The following is a 21,223-nucleotide window of genomic DNA, read 5'->3' as shown; positions in this document are numbered from 1 at the left end:
ATGGGAACAAGTATTTGCAGCATATAATAATGATAGGTTAGGGCTGTTCGGCAAGCAGCTACTCTCTGAAAACCCATTTGGATCATATCATTCTGTATACATACAGGTGGTAAATTGGACCATTAATTTGAACGTGGATCTTGGGTGCGTCAGCCAACAAGTAGACCGCAATTCCAAAATATCCTCATTCTGTCCACCCCCAGAGAGAGAGAGAGACTCTTAGTATTCATTAAATGTCCCCAGCACTGACAGACACGTGGAGCGTAATATGGTATTTTTGGTAAGTGTACATTACCAGGCTCTAAATTTAACTCCACCATGACACTGGGAAATCATTCATTTCATTTATTCTGAGGCATAATATCAGCATAACTCACTCTGTGGTCATCTGGCTCATACATCTTTTTTGACTATATGCTTAATGTCAAGAGAGAAGCATTTGGGTTTGGTTCAAATTAAAACTTTCATATGCATTCAGACTTTCATTAGTTGAAAGTCATGCAACATGCAATGCATTATTTTCACCAATATCAATATCAACTCCCACACATGCAAACTTGCTCTGTCATTCTTGCAACTATAGTTTGTCAAGGAGAAAACTTTCCCAAATGAAATGATATGTCTATCTGAAAACACCATTAAAGGAACATAAAGGACATTTTTTAAAAGCAGACAGATATAAAAGATGACCTAGAGCCTCTTGCTGCTCATGCAGGAGGTCGTAGGATCAATTATTTCACTTGAGGCTAGACTTCATTGAGCTTTACAACATCGACTGAAAGATCTTAAAAAGCATTTCCTAAATTAAAGGGAAGATGATGCAGGGAAGCTTATTCTGCGCTCGTGCTTAAACAGGAGAAACAGAGAGCTGCAGTAATTCAAGCTTCAGTTGGAGATGTTTTTCTTTAGCTAAAAAGAAAAGAGGATGGATTAATATCCATGTGATTGTGAAACAGGATTCTCATTGTATCGCATGTTTGATTTTAGCCATGTGTACAGAGAGAGCTGCCCTAGATAGATAAGGCATGAAAGGCAGAGTCACATTGTATCACATAGACAAACAAGTGAGCGGGCACAAGTGATCCTGGATGTGGATTTACCCTGAAATTCCTGGTTCAAACACATTGCATGTGCCTAAATCTTTTATTGAATTTGGTGTACAGTGATGCAGCCACTCACAACAGAGTGAAACTAATCTATCGCTTATTTAGTTGTTTAGAAACTGAGTTTCAAGTTTCTACAGAAGCTTGAGTTGTTGCTCTGTCCAGATGACTAATTCTCCCAAACGATTCTCCCCTTACAGAATTTTGTGTGAATTAGATGAAAGTATTTGACATCAGGGCTTATTTGCGTTTGCACATGACGGGAGTAGAGCACTTCAATGTGCCGGGTCCGCCCATTTTGAGATTTGGAGGAAGAATAGATAGAATAAGTTAATGAAGCGTTGCATTAGTTCAGGCAGGATGTGTAGTGTAAGTCATGTGCACCCGGCAGCTGATCATCAGCTGATCCAACAAACAGTCACGTTCAGTGACTCAAACAAGGCGATTGTGCACTCAACCTCCCGGCCTCTCGTTCATCCCTCCAGTTCACATCATTTTAGGTCTTTTAGATAATAGAAAACACATTTTGTTCAGCTAATATTTAGCTAATAATTACACGGAAATACTTGGAGAACAGGGAGATATTTATCAGGAATATTGTGTCCACCTGCAGAATTATTGATAATTGTTGTAGATTTTGTTACCTGGTGATTTTTGTGTGAGGCTGTGCATGTTTTAAAATACTAAAACAATGTTCTGGCATCACTTTCTGAGTAATAATTCAAACGTTTGTTCAATATTTACAGAGCTCAATGAGCTGCATTTGTTTAATAAGATAATCCCATCCCATCACGATTGAGTCCTTTCATATTCAATGCTAATATATTGCAGGAGTAACAGTGAAAAACAGGTTTGTCCTTGGTACTCTGTATTCGAACATGCAATAAATACATGTCTGACACACTCTGACAGATTTCAAATACAATATGTGCTTCTGTACACATATAATCGTCATATCTCATACCTTGTTCATGGATGACACCTCAATGGCACTTTAATTCCCACATATTATAGGTTGAGGTCACCTGGGAAAAAATAGAACGAGGGATAATGGAATAATGTCAAATCCAGGCCACTGGGGGATTGTCCCTCTTGCTCATATCTTTCTTAGCTACTGCTCTCCATGTCCTCCTGTCTGTATATCGCTCTCCCTCTAAACACTTAAGAATCCATTGAAATGCATGAGATAAATATATGAGCCCATGTGAAGAAATTCTATACAAGGCAAGAGATAAAGACAGGCAAGTGCTTTTTTGTTCTGATTGGTATGATATATTAAAAATGCCTGCAACCTCTGGATCATACTCCTCAGGAATGGGTGAAACACTTGAGTGGTTATGGTGTTTATCTTCATCCACTAACCTCAGCATTGAGTAATATACTCGCTCTCAGCACTGTTTAAATAAGTTTAAGGGCCTCAGAGCAGCCTCATTTGGTGTAGACATCTGAAAAGAGTGACACACAAGAGGCTCTGTGGTGAGACACATGTTACAGTTGATTAAAAGAGACGAAGTTCAAAGCAGAAAACACAAAACAACTTCATTCTTGGTATTGCATGAGGCAACCAGGGATGATTATTTTCTGGCCGAGGATACAAGAGCTTGTACAGTGGGGTAATAGACTAATTTCATGGAAATGTAATACCTCTACCATTATGTGCTGCAGAATATCAACGTAGTTACTGATGGTTTACTGCCTTTAGCACATGTGCTGATGGGAGTGCACCAGTGATATATCAATAAACAATGTGATTTATGCAGCAATCACAAAAGCATTTGGAACTGCACGTGTAATGTAATTATGACGAATGAAAGTTCTCAAGTTGTGGATAGTTTTTTGACAAATAGCAGGGAATTACTGATAGGAATAACAACGATCTGTTATATCACATGCTGTGCTTGTGTTACCCTTCATAGTGCAAGGAGAGTTTGAGAAGAGACGGTTTTTTAAAGCTAAAACACTTAAAGTGATGACACCTGAAGAAGAAAATCAAGAGCAGGTAAATATTTATAGAGTCATTACAGCCAAAATGTAATTTGATTGTATGATTCATTTACTGTATAGCCTGAGAATGATTTTTATGGCTGAACCACCCACATAATATTCAGGGAGCCTGTTCTGGTCTGCGTTGTCTCTTGCAGTGAGTGCTCCCACTCATATTAGCCGTGTTGTAAGTGCAATAAGAGTCAAAGAGAGTCTTTTTCCACTCAGCATGGCTCCACACAGTATCAGAGGCTCGTGAAGATCTCATCACTCTCCATCCTCATAATGTTCCTGTCAGTGCGCCGGATGGGAACTATTACATGCCACAGATCATCATTCAGGAGATGCAGGGCCCCCCATAAATACTGGCAGTTTTATTATGCAAGATATTAGTCCAGTTGTGTATTAGCTCAGCGGTTATATTAATTTCAGAATGTGTCTCATGTGCTTTGTAGGTTGTTCTAAGGATGGCAAAAGACAACACACTCTTGTCACAACAATTACACTTCTACTTCTTTGTCAGTTTCTCTCGTTCCTCTCAGATCGTATCCATTGTAATCCTGCCTCTGTAAAGCTCTCGGCTTTGAATGGACTCTTTCTCATGTTTCCTTCCCGTGTTGGATGTTTTCTGACACACCAATAACAACGAGCCTCTGCAGCAAAAGCCAATTGTCAGTGTGGCTGATCCATCACTCGTCTGTCGCCATTAGCATTCAAGGTTCATTACCCGGCAAGCACCCAAATTAAAATATAATTGTAGGCTATAAACTATGTGGTGACACTCAACCACTGACACCGTTTAACCTGTTTCACATTCTCAATATGTGCACCATATTATAATTTACCAAGACCGCTCTGAAGCTTTTTATTTTTATTCTGTTTTGTCTCTTCAACTGTGTTCCATCAACCTGCAGATGAAAATAAGCTTTTATGCTGACACATTATCATCACGTTGATGTTAAATAATGTGCACTATCCCTCATAGATAGGTAAACTAAAGTATGTCTTAAGAGTGCACTTTTCCTACTTCCACACAGTACCGACTCTTGCGTGCTGTCTTATGATGCGTTCAGATTGAACGTGAAGCGAATTCTTACCCCGGTGGACTGCAATCTGTGTTTATCCAGCCCAAACAGCCAACATGTCTGCTGCACTTGTGTGACAGCTCACACTCTTGACTGCTGTCAAAACTTACCAAGAACTCCAGTTCTTCCTCTTATTGTCCTCCAAACCTTTACTTTTCTCTGTATGTTCATCAACTTGTATTTTAAAGCCTCGGGTTAGGCGCAAACTTTTCCCTTAATTACAAGTGAATAGATCTTCTTCCCATTGGACACATCATCACATGAATATGTCTATAAAACTCACCGTGTCAAATTTGCTGACCGTCTTTGTCCTCATCTCCCCTGCAGTTCATGCGTCATCCTTTTTGTTGAGTAACCAACAACTCTGAGCCAGCCACAACTTCTGTATGAAGTCTGTTATCATTCCATGTTGTCAGTACCCAATCAAATTTAGTTTTGAACTTGATGAATTAAATATAACACAGTTAAACTGAAAGGTTAGAGGAGCGGTAATTAATAATACAAGGGAGGTAAATGCAAATTAAGCAACGCAGCGAGCCAAATAGTTCATATAAGGTGCTGTGTTGGCAGGGGCATTAAATATTGATCAAAATAAAGTGAGATGAATCAGTTCAGCTAAACCCAGTCTAGCTCTGCAAGTACAATATGATATATCATACACTGTTATTCAATGACTTGATCGTGGTGATAAAAAACACCGTGATTCATCTGAGCTGAGTCAAGATACGGTATTGGGGATGAAGAAATGTTTATATGCATGTTCTGCCCAGCTCTGTGTGTGTGCATGCATGTGTAAAACAATGCTGAGCACAAGTCCACCCCCTGACGTTTGTTTGCATTTGTGTTTGAGCAGGGGATTAAAAAAAAAGAAAATCAGACCTGTCTTGACAGATCCAGACGTCTGGGTTGGGTTTATCTGGAGCTGGTTAACAGAGAATGGGCTTTGGGTACTGAGAAAGACAGATGAGACCACTATGATATCCCCAGAGAATTCAGGGAATCAAATTTTAAAGCTATTTTAGGCTCCAGTGCCAGGTACAGTCACGTCACCTGGGTTGGTTTTATTGGATGAAATAGGATCCACCTTTTACCGTGTGTGTGTGTGTGTGTGTGTGTGTGTGTGTGTGTGTGTGTGTGTGTGTGTGTGTGTGTGTGTGTGTGGGCATAGGAGCAGCAAGAGAGAGCGGGAAGTAGCGGGAAGGGGTGGAGCGGCTGGGTCGTCAATGTTTGAGTGAATGAGACAGAGGGGCGGCCAGAGTCGTGAGATTGTGTGTGTATATGTGTGTGTTTTTCCATGTCCCTGTGAGTGTTAATGTTTGTAATACAGTTAGCGCTTTGTTAACTGTCTATGTAAGCCTGTCTACATCCGGTAGGAGAAGTGTGTGGACTGTATTATAACCAGTTCTGTCTGCGCCCTCTCGCTTTGTGATGATACTACACTTTCAAGACGTCTTTGTATCACCTTGTTGACTCACTGCCCCCGTCAAGTGTTTGAACTTTGGCAACTGCTGATGTGTGTGTTTGCATGCTTTTAAGTGCATTAGTGAAAGAGGAACAGAGTCTGTATGGGTGTGCTCGTGCATATCAGCCTTATGTAAGCGCAAAGAGTGTGCGCATGCACGTATGTTGTGTGGTGTAGAAGCGTACAGTACCGTGGTAGACATGGTCTCCATCACCTGACAGCCCTCTGTCCTGAGATGAGAAGTCTGTTTTGTTCCTCCTCTCTCACATAAACACATAATATCCAGCTGCTGGATAACTTACACTCCTCAAGCAGGAGGTGTGACTACTTATGTCTCCTCGCACATTCCTCGCTTTTTCCGACAATATCCTTTCACCTCGCTCTCCAGCCGGCATCTCTGCCTCCAGCATTTTAAGACCCCTCTCCTCCTGTTGAAGCATGTTTACATAGGAGTGAGTGTGTGTTTTTTCTCCCTCTCCGTCTCTTTCGAGTGCCTGTTCAATAGACGGATGGTTGCACTTCCTTTTAAGGATTGATCGCAATAGCCTATCACTTACATGTGTATAGCATCTGTGTAGGGTTGTATTAAAGTGCAGGCATGAGGAGCGAGACAAAGGGTCAGACCTGGAATTAGCCTCACACGAAACCACATTGTTTCTCAAAGTGTTGTATTTCATAGTTTGGATTGCGGGAATTGTTAGGAACGAGCTGTCACTTCGGCAAATTTACAGTAATGCACAAGCATTTTATTTCCCACCCATGTTCCACTCTTACATCCACCACAAACCTTCGCCACATTTCAATGACAGTTACTTAGCTGTTGTTTTAAAACACACACAAGGTATGCATTGGACCTCATCCAGGTTTAGATTTACTGTGAGAATGAAAGAAAGGTGAACTTTCAATGTTCTCCGTGCAGTCACCCTCAAGTGGCTGCAGCCTTTTGGTTTGACATATTCCTGATCCATTCTTCCTCCGTCTCTATTTGCCGCTCTATTTTCCTTCCCGTCTCTTGCTTTCACATACACACATACTACACAGGCATGTCTAAGTGTCTAAGAGTGCCGTGCCGAAAGATTCCACCAGCTTGTTACTGAGGCTGTCAAAAAGCACGGAGACCCACCACAGAGGTGAGGATGTGTGCGAAATCCCATGAGCCTCTAGCACCGGTCAGGAGCATAACTACATCCTACATCCCTTTCTTTCCTTTCTTCCTACTGTTCTGACACAGCTATATTTAAGGTTTGGTTGGATTTAGGCACAGAAAGGTCTTGCTTAGGGTTAGACAGAGATCTTAGTTTGGGTTAAAATGATTCATTTGTTAAGTTGAGGGAGGTAGGTAGTCTCCTATATCATAGTCTGACTTGTTGTTGAAGCGTCCGACCACAACTCCAGATGAACAGGAGTCATACATCCTACAGACTTGATTGCAAATTATGAATATGAATATTAGAGACAAAATATGCTACCATATGTTCAAATGTAGACAAAATGTAACTAAATGCAAATGAAGGGAGGTTTCCTACACAGCTCACACTTTGTAATTAGTTGTACTGTCCCTCTACTTGCTCTTGATACAACAGAGATCTTTCCAAGTATCGTGTCTTGGCCTGATCCCCTGCAAAGCCATCCTTGGCACCCTGCATAACCTCTGACACTGATTATTATTTCACTTCCTCACATTGTTATTTTATCTAGACTAAGCTCCCGTCAAACTGCCGTCTGTTTATGGCCGCTGGTGCCAGTGTAAGCAGGACTCAGACACTCTGCTGCAGTAATCTGGATTGCAGCAAAAAGGACACCTCAATAAAAGCAGATCTCCTGGCTGTCCACGGTCATAAAGGAGAATAAACAAGGTTAGGGCAGAATAATTATGCAGCGCTGCTTCCTGGTATTAAGGGACTGACAAGACTTCTTCCATTGTACAGACACGGGTCCTGTTTTTCTGGCTCTATCCAGGCAGAGGAGTTTACACTGGTCCCATTTACATTTTCCACTTTAAGATTCACACTTGATGACTAAAGTATTGATATTTCTGCGAATCCACGTACACGCCTAAAACAATTCTAGAGATATTTAATGACAACATGTATGTTTCTCTCTTCTTCCCTTCTCTCCTATACACTAGATACATGTGGACACACACACATCTTAACTACAACATCTAGAACTGTGAAAATGTAATGAATCATTATGACTTACACAACATTTGTGTTAACAATTATCTTCTTTCTCTGGGCTTGCTTAGAATCACAAGTGTGAACATATTGTATTAGCAGATACATATATAACTAGGCTCAACAGTGTTCAACTAGGACTTGATCTACTCAGGTACCTAGCCTCTTATATGCTATTTTGTTATATTCTTGTTTTCAGCTACATGCTAGCAGTGTGGCTCTATGGTGGTAATGAGTAGACTACTTAAATAACTAATAAACTAATAAAAAAACTACTTTTATCACTTAATTGTCGGACAAAATAAACAAAATCGCAGGAAATGACAGAAGTGATCGGCCGTATTTACAGAGAAACTTACAGGGCCCCCCCCTCCATCTGCTATCGACAGATGGAGGGGTGATGATGATTCCATGATATGAAAACACAATTGTCCAACCCTACTGTCTGTCACTCGAACTTAAAAACCTCCTTTGACCTGAGCAAACCTTAAATCATTTGAAACCATGTGGTGTTAGAAAACTGTGATCGTCCCTGAATTGCTGAAGCAATAGAAATGTGAAATGAGTTTAACCATGAGCTGCTCTCATCAGGAGCAATAACAAACAAAGTGATTAGTTGTCATTCATTACGAGTGCTGAGAGACTGAAGTGTGAGTTAAGTGTGATGGCTGGTGCAAAGTCTCTTGCTGACAGGAGAATTTGAGTTCAGTTATGCAAATGGGGAGCAACATAGCATAACAATGAGAGGGATAGATATGTACACTTTATATTTCATGGCTTCAATATGTGTTACTTTAGTTTTATCATTCTGCTTCCATCAATCAATTAGTTGATTTAGTGTCAAGGAAACATTTGAGATTAACTTTTACTTTACTTAACTTTGAATTTAACTTGTTAACATAACAATGTGAGTATTAGATAAGTATAAGTACTGTATTATCGCAATTATTATTATGTGTTGATTTAGTTATTATATATATAAACATATTTATCAACAATTTAATGCTTAAACAATTTTATGCAAAATAAGACCCACTTGTGACATCAGCCATTTCCCACCATGGAGAAGGACTTGGTTGGCTGCTTTTGAGAGGTTACATTTCTTGTCACGTACAGTGGAGAAAATTGGTCTATCAGATGCATATCAAAAAGAGAGATATGTGAAGTTCAACATGTCCTTATCTGACTCTTGACACCTTAGAACATGCACACAGTAATTACAAAGTGTCTCACACTTTCTCGGGTAAATAGCGCAAATTCTAATACCCTAACCCTCATTTGAAGGGGTATGTTTTAGAGACAGCTGCAGGGATCGACGTGTCTGAAATTCAAGCACAATGTTAGCAGATGGAGATGTTCCCCAGTCTAAATGTCATGTTAGATTTGGGAACAAAGCAAATGCGTCAGGACAAACATTTTTGCTCCTTAGTGTTTCCAGTATTATTGGACATACAGTATGATGCATGCACTCAAGTAGACAGGGTGTTGTTTCACAGGCTTTTGTTATTTAACTGGGAAGAAGTTGGTTTTTACGAATGTTCTACCCTCGACAGCCTGTCACACATACCACGGAAAAAAGAGAGAAAGAAAAAGACAGATTGCCCATCCATGCTTTGTCTTTGGAAGCTATTGATTCATTTGATGGTGAAACCTTTTTAAGATAGTCCGTATTAACTTTTCAAGTGATTAAAAATGTAATAGCCACAGTAGTTTTAGGTGATACATGAAAAGGTCTTGCTTTGTAGACTTATTTTTGATGAACGAGCGCTGTCCGTGCTAAACTCAGTGAGTAACAGTAAGAAATGTTCGGTTTGCGTTAGTATTACCTTAATAGAGCTCTGATTCTGCTGTAGGACAGACAACAGCGAACAGTGAAGCTGGTAACGATAAATCCGGATTACATTCGTGCATCATTTCCTGTCAAGCCCTCATTCAGTTTATTGTTTATCGCCCTCCACCATCAGACACCTCCCTCATTTCGATGCCATCATTCTTGTTACCATTGTGTCTTGAAGCGTGGCTCCACTGGTGATCACTTGTCCCGCAACTCATCTTTTGGTTTGTCATATTTCTCACTGAGACAGACCGCTGATGGTAAACGTCCTCAGCGAGCTGTTTCGTCATCTGCAGGTTTTGCAAACCTTTGCTCGGAGGAGATGCTCTAAAAGGCTTTATACTCACTTGAGAGTTGTGAACTTTAAAAGTGGGCTGCTCACAGAATTTCATCTACTGCCAAGTAGGCACTAAATGCTTCTTCTTGTCAGCAGTGAGTTTCTGACAGATGGCCTTGTGCTGTTTCACAACCCTCGCCAGCATCTTCTGACAGCAGCCCCATCATCACCAGCTTGTGGTAGATTTAACTCATCCTGTGCAAGTAAAAAGTCATTTTTTATTTTCTTTTGTTATGATAAGGCTAGCTCTGCTTCCTTACATAGGCTACTACCTTTTCACTCCCTATCTCTGATGAAATGGCGAGAAAAAATATTGAAATGGATCGCCGTAGTTTAAATTAATATTAATATTTTATATCTCTGTGATATCCATCTCTTATATTTTATATCTAGGAACAGGAAAATAATACAAAATGAATTAGCTTGGTAATTAGCATTATCAACCATTCTATGGCGGTGTCACTCTCTGTTATCACTGCCCGTATTTAATTAAGGCTTTGAAATCAGGCTTTAGCTTCACACGTTGTAAGGGAATAGAGCTTTATGATGAATATAGATTTCCACAGTTCTTCTGATACATACTGCTGGTTCAGTGCAAACGCTTCCCCTGTAAGGTCCTGGGACAAATTAGATTGAAGACATTCAGGAGTCTACAAAATGCATTGTCAGAGTGGCTCTGATGTTTCACTGGATTGCATGTCAGAGGTGTCGGGGGAAAGAGCAACAGACGACGGTTGCTCCTCTATCTCCTCGTGTGCAGCTGGAAGATGTATGCGATCTTGCGCTTGCACAAGGGTTAAAAACTTTAATAAGCTTCTTGAAGTGTTCATTCTTAACTGTGCTGAATAGCAGAAGATCCATGCAGAAGTGAACACATCCCAAAGATAAGTGGTTTCTCTTTGGGCTACCAAAGAGAAACCTACGACATGGCACGGGCTATTGTCCCAATATATGTCAATATTATAATTAATATTAGTTTGACCCAACGTCGGGTGTCCCAGCGGGCTGGTGTAGCGCTGCGTCTAACCTGTTTGGACAAAGACGTCTTTGACACAACGTCAACACTGTTACCTCTTCACATTCTGTTGGTAATGTTGGTTCATTTTGTTTTTTTACTGTTTTATACTGAAATTCTAGACTAATACAGATTGCATCTTTAAGTCTGTTTTCAGCAACCGCCACTGCAGTTGTAGCTTACGTCATCTGTTAGTGTAGTATTTGTAAATGTAAGATAAAACGGCTGGGTCAGAGTTAAATTACCAGCGAGGCTGCTCCGCTCAATAGAAGCAAATCAATAACTCCGCAGAGCAGTCATTGTTGTGATACTACTCGCCAGATCACAATTCACCCTGAAACAAGCCCCTGTACCACCTTTTAACACGCAGCATGACCTGATATCTTCAAATGTTATTTATGTATTAGGCAACACCACGTCATCCAGCTTTAAGGGAAAACAGAGGCTTTACTGAGATGATCAAGTGGATTGTTTTCTTAGTGACAACAACTTTAAGGCATTGTTGCTTTTAAAACACAGTCAGTGATCACAGGTTTGAAGTCCTCACTGTCTCCTAAGCTTGCTGTCTGTCCTCTTGCCACAAGGCAGCAATCTGCATACGATATGACAATCCTGCACTGCCCTGCCAAACATGATAATTAAAACCATTGCTTGCATCTGCTGGGTCGACTAAATAAGTATGTATTCAATCTAGTTGCTCTCTTGGAATTTGCCAAATGCCTGGCAACGCAATCCAATCTTTCCAATTGTTGATTAGTTTTTCTCCGCCCGTATAGTAACCCTCAGTTTATGGCCTCGTCTAGTTCTGCCTTGTTTGGCTGTATCATTTTTTGTGTTCAAGCTGTTGACGTTTGAGTTGTTTCTACAATAAAGCCTTATGTAGTAAACTGCTAAAACCCTGCCTGTCTCCAGATGCCTCCAGATGTTTCTCTGCTCTTGGCTCCAGTACAAATGTGCACATTACATAAGGTGCTACTTGGGCCAATTGTATTGATTTAAATAAGGCAGCATGAAAAACAAAGACAACATTCCTTATTTACAGAAACTGTTGATTAAACGTCCCTGAGTTGTATACCTGTATGAATAATGGGAGAAATACAATTTGTAAAAGAGCATCTCTTTAACTGAAGGTATGTTGTGGCACTCAAGGGGTTGTTTCAAATGATAGCAGGTTTAACCTTTATTAAAAAGCACTAGTCAATGTGACTTACCCTCGCTGGACATCATCTGCTCGTATCACTGCTCTACTAGATTCATTTCTGAAAATAGAAACCTGAAATGGCCTCGTATTAGTCAGCCAATCATTTAGATGGATCCTTGGACCCAACTTGGACTGCGCTGTCCGACCCTGCTGGGGCAAATGCCTCAAAATGTCAAAGAACACGTTGTTTTGCAACACAGTAAACGAGTATCGATCTCTCTGTGCACCTGAAACCATCACACCTACGTGCCTGTGAGTCAAACATAAGATATAGAGCTTGACGTGGGCTTGGAGAGTGAGAGAGTTAGACAGACTGTAATGGCTTCACTCTAATGGCAGCTGGTTTTCAAAGACTTGCTAGCCCACCCATGTTGCCATCTGCTGCAGACAGATTTCATCTTAAAAATGCTTAATCAGTTCGATTGTACAGTATGGGAAAACAAACAACACCACTCTTCCCTCTGTTATGCGGCTAGTTTCTGCTCCTGGGGGACTACACATGTAAATGTATGGTAGCTTACAGTTGCAATTGGAGACAGCAAGAAAATGGAGCATTCATAGTATCTATAACAGTATACATACGTATATAGACACATACATTGTATATACTGTATATTTGACAAATTACAAAACTACACAAGCATAATTTTCTCCAATCAGTATAACTGACATATAGCTGCACACTGTAAATCACCTGTATCTACTCTGAACTATCCTGAGACTCTCAAAGAGGCAGAAGCAGGTACAGGGGGTCTGACATTTTGCCTTTTCCCTGAGGATCCAGTCTTTCCTCCCTTGTTCAGCAAGCCTGCTATGCCTCTATTCCCCAGACATGAGAATAGGCACTCAACTGTGCCGTTGTTTGTCTATTTCACTATTTGGTTTTCTAATTTAATTTTTCTGTCCTGTATTTACTTCAAGTCAAGGTAGCAGATTAAACACTGATTTCCCTCCCGTTAAGTCCTTACCGTATCTTCACACGGACACATTTTGCCATCGTAAGCCAATAAAAGATGTTTACGCTACACATTTCTGTCTCACATTCTCAGTAGAATTTGCTTTGTGGAAAGTTAAAAGAAGACTTTGTTTTCTAAAGAGGCTTTTAAGTTTGCTATCGAACATAAATGTTGCTAGTTTGGTCTTGCAGGCACAGTTGTTTTATACTCAATTTGAAGTTGTGAAATTTGTATTCATCGACATCTGGTTTTGTTTTTCACAATGATACAATCGTAGGTTTAATGTTCTTCATACATCTGTGCTCATGCATACACTATATGTCTCTCTATGCACATATGATGTACACAATGCATGTACGGTGTATGCGACCGTGCATGCTCATGTAATATAAACAGTATATGTTTAAAATGTGAGGGTGTACTGATATGCAGTATGTCCTCAGAGGGGAAAGCAGTAACAATTCTGATAATAGCAGCGTGTGCTCAATGTCTAAAACGGCTGTACCTGTTGGCTAATGGGATTCTTTAACAGCTCTGTGGGAGGTCTGAGATTCTGTCAGGCACAGGTGCAGCACTCAGTTTCAAATACCTTTGACTGTGGTTTGAAATAGTGCGTGAGCTATTGTGGTTTTGTGTGAAACTGCTAAGGTCAGTCTTACATGTGTTGTCAGCACATGTATTTGTCAGTATATTTGTGTAAATGGGATGGTCTCATGGTGTTCTTACTTGTCCCACATGGTAACTGGCCATTGTTTGTTCCCTTCACACAGGCTGGCTCAGTGTCAGATTTAATATGAACCATTGTCATAAACATGAGAGGAGGAACACCATGTCCGTAGCTGTCACAGTAAAAAGAAAGCACAGGGTAATGTGCTGTTGTCAAATCACCAAAAGCAGCACTTTTTTTGTCAGATTTATACTAAACAGTTACTTAAGAGAGATACATATTTTTAGAAAGCACATTGTGATATTCATCCTAAACAGATCTTAAGAAATTCTTGCACACATTTTGTTATTTGTGGTATGTGAATGTAATCAATTAAGCTACATCCCATGTCCACATTCTTAGATTATATTCATAATATTCCAAAGAAAATGCTAAATGAATGAATGTCAGTTTTATAGAACTATGCTTTCTATATAACTGTGGAGACATTTACTAAACATTCACTTATAGCACACATTTTTTTCTTTATGTTTCTCACTTTGTATATTTGTTGTCAAGCATCTCTTTTTGGTTTTCAACAAAAACACACACACACGTACACATCTGAATGCAAAACATGACGGTAATTAAAACTGATTGCAGAGCAACATTTGAAATGGAGCGGACATGCTGCTTCACAAAATGGCAGTTCCTTATCCAATTATCAAGAATTTCTTTGACAATAACAGCAGGATATTCCATTCCATTGTGAAGTGATCGCAAAATAACAAGCAGGCCTTCATACTCTCCAGGATCATGCTGCTTTCAATTCTCAAAGTGCTATTTGTCTCTTAAGGTTTTGTCTCTCTGTAGCTTTTTCTGCAAAAGAATTGTCTTCAACCTTTTTTTTCTTTTCTTAGAGGGCTCCTGGAACACTAGATCAAATCTGGTGACAATATAACAAGAGCCGGGAATTAATATTATCAAACTGACACCAACAACCTTTGTATTCAGACATGAAAAAGCGTCAGAATACCTCCCAAGGTCTTAGACTGATCTTGTCAATTCATTTATCTCTTTTTTGTCCTCCATTCATGCTGTCTACAAGCCCATACTTAGGATGATGCATACATCATTTTATAGCCTAGCTGTAGCCGGCAACATCGTCTGTAACTTCTGTCTGTGACTTGCTGTATAAACATGAGTAGAGTTTGAGCGGTATGAATAAAATACACATCACAAGAAAACTGTTTGACTGACACCAGACCTGGCACCAGAGCTACATTTTGAATAAAGATCACCAGCGTGCGACTTCTACACCTGATCTGACAGAAGAAAACCAACCCTGTCTAAAGCATAATGTTATGTAAACTGCAATCCCACAAACACAGCCATTTTTACACACTAAGCAACCATGTAGGAAAATACATTACCTGTCGGTAAGTACAATGTCTTTTGCAATTTGCTGGGTGTCATAAGAAACAGGTATTGATTGCAGTCATTCTCTCTAGCTGGAGGTTTTGGCTGTCAAGCCGTATTCAAGTTGTCAAGTTGTAATTTGATGTATGGCTTGCAATGCATTTACAGTGTGTATACAAATCATCTACAAATGAAGTTATGAGTGATTGCTTAACAGGGTGGGCAAATCAGACCCATGCATTTATTTATTTTTAAACATCCATTTTGGTAGAGTAGGTTTCTAGCGTCACCTACTGGATATGAATGAGAATGTCAACTGCTCATGTGTCCTTTCTCCATTTCCTTCTCTCTGTCACTCTATCCTTTTTCCCCTTTTCCTTTTTTGTCAATTCCCTCTTCCCTTCTCTGTCTTTCTGTCCCTCTTTTTAGAACATGCCAGGACATAACAATGAGCTCCAACAGCACAGACCCTGGTCTCTTCCTGACTGCAAACACCTCACTACCAGCACCCGGAGCCTATCCACAATCCAATGCTCTCCACCAAGGAGGAAGTGGAGTAGCCCCCTGGCCAGTTTTTCATATGAATAACCTGGATGATAATTCCTCTTCCACCAGCAAATTCTTGAACCTCACCTCAGAATCCCAAAATGGGAACATAACAGCAGCCCTTGATCCCTTGGGCGGCCTCCATTTGTGGCAGGTTGTCATCATTGTCTTGCTCACAGGCATGTTGTCACTGGTCACCGTCATCGGCAACATCCTGGTGGTGGTATCCTTCAAAGTTAATCGCCAGCTAAAGACAGTCAATAACTACTTCCTGCTAAGCTTGGCTGTGGCTGACCTCATCATAGGGGTCATCTCCATGAACCTCTACACAGCTTATCTTGTGATGGGCTACTGGGCCATGGGCAAGTGGGCATGCGACATGTGGCTGGCTATAGACTATGTGGCCAGCAACGCATCTGTTATGAACCTACTGGTCATCAGCTTTGACCGCTACTTTTCAATCACCAGGCCTTTGACCTACCGCGCCAAACGGACCACAAAGCGAGCTGGGATCATGATCGGCCTAGCCTGGTTTGTTTCTCTTGTTCTGTGGGCCCCAGCCATCATACTATGGCAGTTTTTTGAGGGCAAAAGGACAGTACCCTCAGAAGAGTGCTACATTCAGTTCCTCACAGAGCCCACTATTACCTTCTGCACAGCCATAGCGGCTTTCTACCTGCCTGTGACGATAATGAGTGTTCTTTACTGGCGCATTTACCAGGAGACCCAGAACCGTTCGAAGGAGTTAGCTGGGTTGCAGGGTTCAGGGAGTCGTGGTGGGATAGGAGGAAGAGGTGGTAATGGTGGGGGCGAGAAAGCCCGTTTTGTCCATCAGACAGGAAGTTCTAGAAGTTGCAGCAGCTATGAGATGACCAGGTTATCCCGGAGAAAGAGCACATGTCGGGAGCTGGTTGGCCGCTTCCACTGCTGGCCTGGGGTTCGTTCCTGGAGACCCGGTAGTACCCGGCAGGGTGAGGGGGATCCAGACCAGAGCAGCAGCGACAGCTGGAACAATAATGATGCTGCAGTCTCGTTGGACCATTCTGGGTCTTCAGAGGATGAGGACTGTGGGGGAAAAGAGATGATTTCCCAGAGTCATGCTATTTTCTCCATTGTTCTAAGCCTACCTGTTATAAAGACTGCTGTCAACTCCCAACTCACCTCATGTGAGGATCTGGATGCAGCCTCAGAGGAGGATCCCCTCAGGGGGTCGGAGTATAACCGAGACAGCCTCTCAACAGATACTAACACCACTGTCGCCACTACACCCGATGGAGCAAACAGTTCAGAAAATAGCTACCACCAACGCTTCTGCTCACGCAAAATTCAATCAATGCCTGTCATCCAGTCGTACTCTAATCAAGGCTTGGATGGTCCCCCAACAACTACTAACACTGCCACCAACAATACCACCACCAGCACCACCACCAAATCCCCCTCTGTCCCAATATCCTTTAAAGAGGCAGCTATGGCAAAGCGTTTTGCAACCCGAGCCCGGACTCAGATCACTAAGAGGAAGCGCATGTCCTTAGTGAAAGAGAAGAAGGCAGCTCAAACTCTCAGTGCCATCCTCTTTGCATTCATCATCACATGGACACCGTACAACATCATGGTGTTGATCAATGCCTTCTGTAAAGTTTGCATCCCGGAGACACTGTGGGCAGTAGGGTACTGGCTGTGCTACGTCAACAGCACAGTCAACCCCATGTGCTACGCCCTGTGCAACAAGACTTTCCGTACAACCTTTAAGATGATACTGCTGTGCCGCTGGGACCAGAAAAAAAGGAGGAAGCAGCAGTTCCAGCAGAGGCAGTCTGTGGTTTTCCACAGAAGGATTCCCAGGGAATCTACGTAAAGGACAGGGAATCAAAAGATTTAACATAGGACAAGAAAAAGGAAGAAGCATCCATGTAGTTGTTTCTGTGGAGTTTCTTTGCATAGAGATTCTTAATGTGTTTCTCTGATAGTAAGTCAAGCACAGCAACCCCATGTGGTGGTTTTTGAGGGTTGTGTTTGTGTTGGTGCATCCATTTAGCAAAGCTGTGTGTATGCGTGAAGAATTGTGTATAGTGAGGTTTAGAGATGAAAACGTTCTCTCAGTCCTTGATAAACTCTACCATTTCAGTGTGGGAAACAATAGAAAAGGGCTTTAAAATGCTTTGAGGAGAATTTCTGAAGTGCAATTGACACAAGGGGAAAGGATATCTTTGTTACGGGGTTGGGGATTCACATTTCTTATAATTTCTCTCTGTGGGTAGTTAGATCTGTAACGTGCAGAGTGGTTTTGAATTTCAAACAAAACTATTTATCTGTAATAAATCACTGAAAGATAAAACTAAAAATATTTAGGCATCTACATTGTACTGATTTGACCTGCCATCCTCTGGCATGTGTTTTTATCAGAAATGATGTACATTGCCTTTTTACATGGATATAGCTTTGCTGTGTCTGATGGAATATAAAAATCCTTGAATTGTGTCCTTACTTTCAGTCAACAGAGATGTTATTTTTGTGATATTCATTTTTGGTTTTCTAGATATTCCTGAGATTTTGAGCCAGTCTGAAAATGATTCTTCTGATGAATTGAGTTGTGAATATTTCGTGTGGCACCACAGACAGTGAACTGCTGTTGTGTTTAATGTGATTGTTGTGGTTTTTATGGTGGAGACAATAAGTACATTGGTTGTGATGTATGTACTTGCAGTTCTCTGTCAAGAGTAATGATTATACATTGAAGATATTCTGTTTGTGTACATTTGAATATTTCTGACTTGATACACGATGATTGATTACACACACAAAGATGTCCATTTATACAGATATGTGTTTTGATTTTACACTATCTTTTAGATTTGTACAAAACGATACATCTAAGGAACTCTTTGTAAAAGGCCACCAATCTTTGATATAGTAGAACAATTGCAGCCTCTAGTGGTCGGAGAAAGACCAAGCCGCATTTCTGTCAATCCAACTTCTACTGTGCAGTATCAAAATCCCATTCTGCCAATATGAAGACAGAAAATGACCATTTCTATCATACTTGTGCAACAATTATTCATACTTTAGGAATTTCTGGCTTATATATATTAAATTACATTTAGATAAAAAAAAAAAAAATCTATTTGGCTTTTTTTTTTACCACAATCATTGAAGTTACAATATTTAAAATTTATGTTATAGCCTGATAATGTTTTGTTCAATTTCATATGATTTATGGGTGAAGTTGTTCTTTATTAATAAGTCTTACAGCAATTAATTTGTAAATAGAATTGATAGCTGTCTTGGTCATCAAGTTTTTCTATACAGAAAGTGGCCGAACACAAACCAACAAGTCAGCATAAGTACTTCTTTATGCATAAATAAGAATTTATTTAAATGTTTTATTTGTATTGCACATTATGTTATTCTTATCTTATGTAGATGGTTTTTACATTGTTGCCGCACCCAAATCTTGAATACTGTGCAAAAGGTATTTTAGGCAAAGGATACACTATATTACGACAAATGGCATACTGAAGAAACAGTAGATTGGATTATGTTGGATGCAATGGTATGATTTATGTACTGTATGCAAAAAGATGTTTGAAAATATCCCATGCTTGTCACCAGTGGGTATTTTTGTTTGCTTTCAACACAATGTGCTCCAGTGTCAAGATACATTCTTCATCAAAATATGAGATTTTTGTACTTAAATATTGGGAATGTAAACTACCAAAATGGTGAACACAAACATTTTGTTACATTTCAAGTATGCCAATCATACTCATATTTTAAGTCAATAAACAAACAAAAAACCTTTTGACAGAAATTATCAGTTTTTGTGCCGCAAGTCATAATTGTGTTATTTTCATTTATGTTTTGATTAATTCTTACCTTTATTTACCCAGGGTGGTTTGATAAGTTTGACCTTATTGTCTCAGGACACTGGGTCATTATTCAGCTGTACAATGCATTTCCTGCCTCTAAAACATTGCCTATAAATTATAAATACATATATAATATAAATTATTGCGTGATAAAATAAAGAATAGATCTTTGCTTTGTTTTTGTAAAATATTGAAATCTTAAAGGTGATGGTGATAGTTTCAGATGATCTACTTGCTCTCATAGTTACATGTATTATTTTTTTAAATGTTGCTATGACCTTCCAGTTTGTGAAATTATTTTTCCCCCCCAATGACTAGAATTATCTTTTCTTAATTGAATGCTCTTATATCCATTATTCTCAAAAACCAATTAGGTTCACTGACATGTCTGCTAACAGCTTCTGTTGGGAGGACACAGCTGAAACTCATTTCTTAATTAAAGGGATGGACTTAAAAGTGGCACCATGGTGCACCAAACCAAAAGTGGAAGTGGTTGACTTGATGTCATGTGTGGTGGCCTTTGTCTAACTTTTTGTTAAATATGATTTCAGCATCACAGTCTACCACTATGACACTATTAGCACTGTATGTCTCATTTTATCCAGAAGATGAATAAACACTAGTTGTCTTTGACTGTTGCACAGTTGTGCAACTTCCCATGATGAGGCCTGATGAAGTTAGTGAGGGGAGTCTCAGACAGTGCTAATGGAAGTTGGCGAAGGAGACCAGACATGTGATGAGGAAAATACCAACTTCATGTGACCCATGGCTGAGGAGCGGCTCATAGACGAGGACAAACGCCCATTTGTGTTGTTTCCCTCAGTCATTGCGGAACGAGTGAGGAAAATCCACCAGTCAGGCAAGTACTCTGTGATTTATAAGACTTTTAAAAATATCTAACTAAAAGGCTTATCCACGATTTCATATATTGTTCAATTTTAATACAATTGTTACAAATGTGGCTCATGTTGCAAAGTGATTACAGAATGTGTTTGCTTCTCAAGAAGAATACACTTTTATCAGTTTTTCTTCGGACAAACCCAAACCTTATTGGACGTGTGAGTTGGTAATTTCTGGTAAATGTTTTTTCTTTTAATTAGGAGCCTTTAAGAAAGTGTCATTCATGTGTTTGTTTATGTTTTTGTTTGTGTGTAATTGGTTTCACACTCTTAATTTGCATTCTTACTTTAAACCAATTACTTTTGAGTCTAAGAAAGAAAGTAAGAACAGCAACTTTTCTAATCAGTGTCAAATGGCTCAACTTTATCTGTACCACACCCATCGCATTAATCAGTCCTAAGCAATGCCTTGATACAGTCCCACACACACACACACACGCATACATAATTAAATAAATGTCCGCTTATGTTTGAGATGTTTGTAAATTAAATGTTTTGCTTTGCAATAATAAAACTAATATGTTTTTAATTGTAGAAACAATATGTATCACCTGAGAAGATTTTATTAGTAGACAGTTTGAACTATTTCTCATTTGTGAAACAATATTTTCCATTTTGACAGAAGTCTGATTTGGTACAATCTGATTTAAATGTATATTTGCTGTATAAGGGCTGAAACTAACGATAATTCATT

At 39.9% G+C, this 21,223-nt stretch overlaps 2 protein-coding genes across 3 annotated transcripts in view; both read left to right on the top strand.

Annotated features, from left to right (window-relative positions):
- The window catches only part of chrm3a (cholinergic receptor, muscarinic 3a), a 69,670-nt gene extending 50,095 nt beyond the window's left edge, over nt 1–19,575 (top strand). For both annotated transcript variants that reach the window (XM_029450544.1, XM_029450545.1), the window contains exon 3: nt 15,648–19,575. In XM_029450544.1, coding sequence (XP_029306404.1) covers nt 15,667–17,619 — 1,953 coding nt within the window. In that variant the 5' untranslated portion in view covers nt 15,648–15,666 and the 3' untranslated portion in view covers nt 17,620–19,575. The remainder of the gene's footprint in view (nt 1–15,647) is intronic.
- Nucleotides 19,576–20,045: 470 nt separating this feature from the next.
- Nucleotides 20,046–21,223, top strand: part of fmn2a (formin 2a) — a 38,804-nt gene continuing 37,626 nt past the window's right edge. The window contains exon 1 of the mRNA XM_029449315.1: nt 20,046–20,489. The gene's annotated coding sequence lies outside the window, so the exon portion shown is untranslated. The remainder of the gene's footprint in view (nt 20,490–21,223) is intronic.

Source organism: Cottoperca gobio, chromosome 15 (assembly GCF_900634415.1).
Source record: "Cottoperca gobio chromosome 15, fCotGob3.1, whole genome shotgun sequence".
Taxonomy (NCBI): Eukaryota; Metazoa; Chordata; class Actinopteri; order Perciformes; family Bovichtidae; genus Cottoperca; species Cottoperca gobio.
This window is presented reverse-complemented; position numbering and strand designations above follow the sequence as displayed.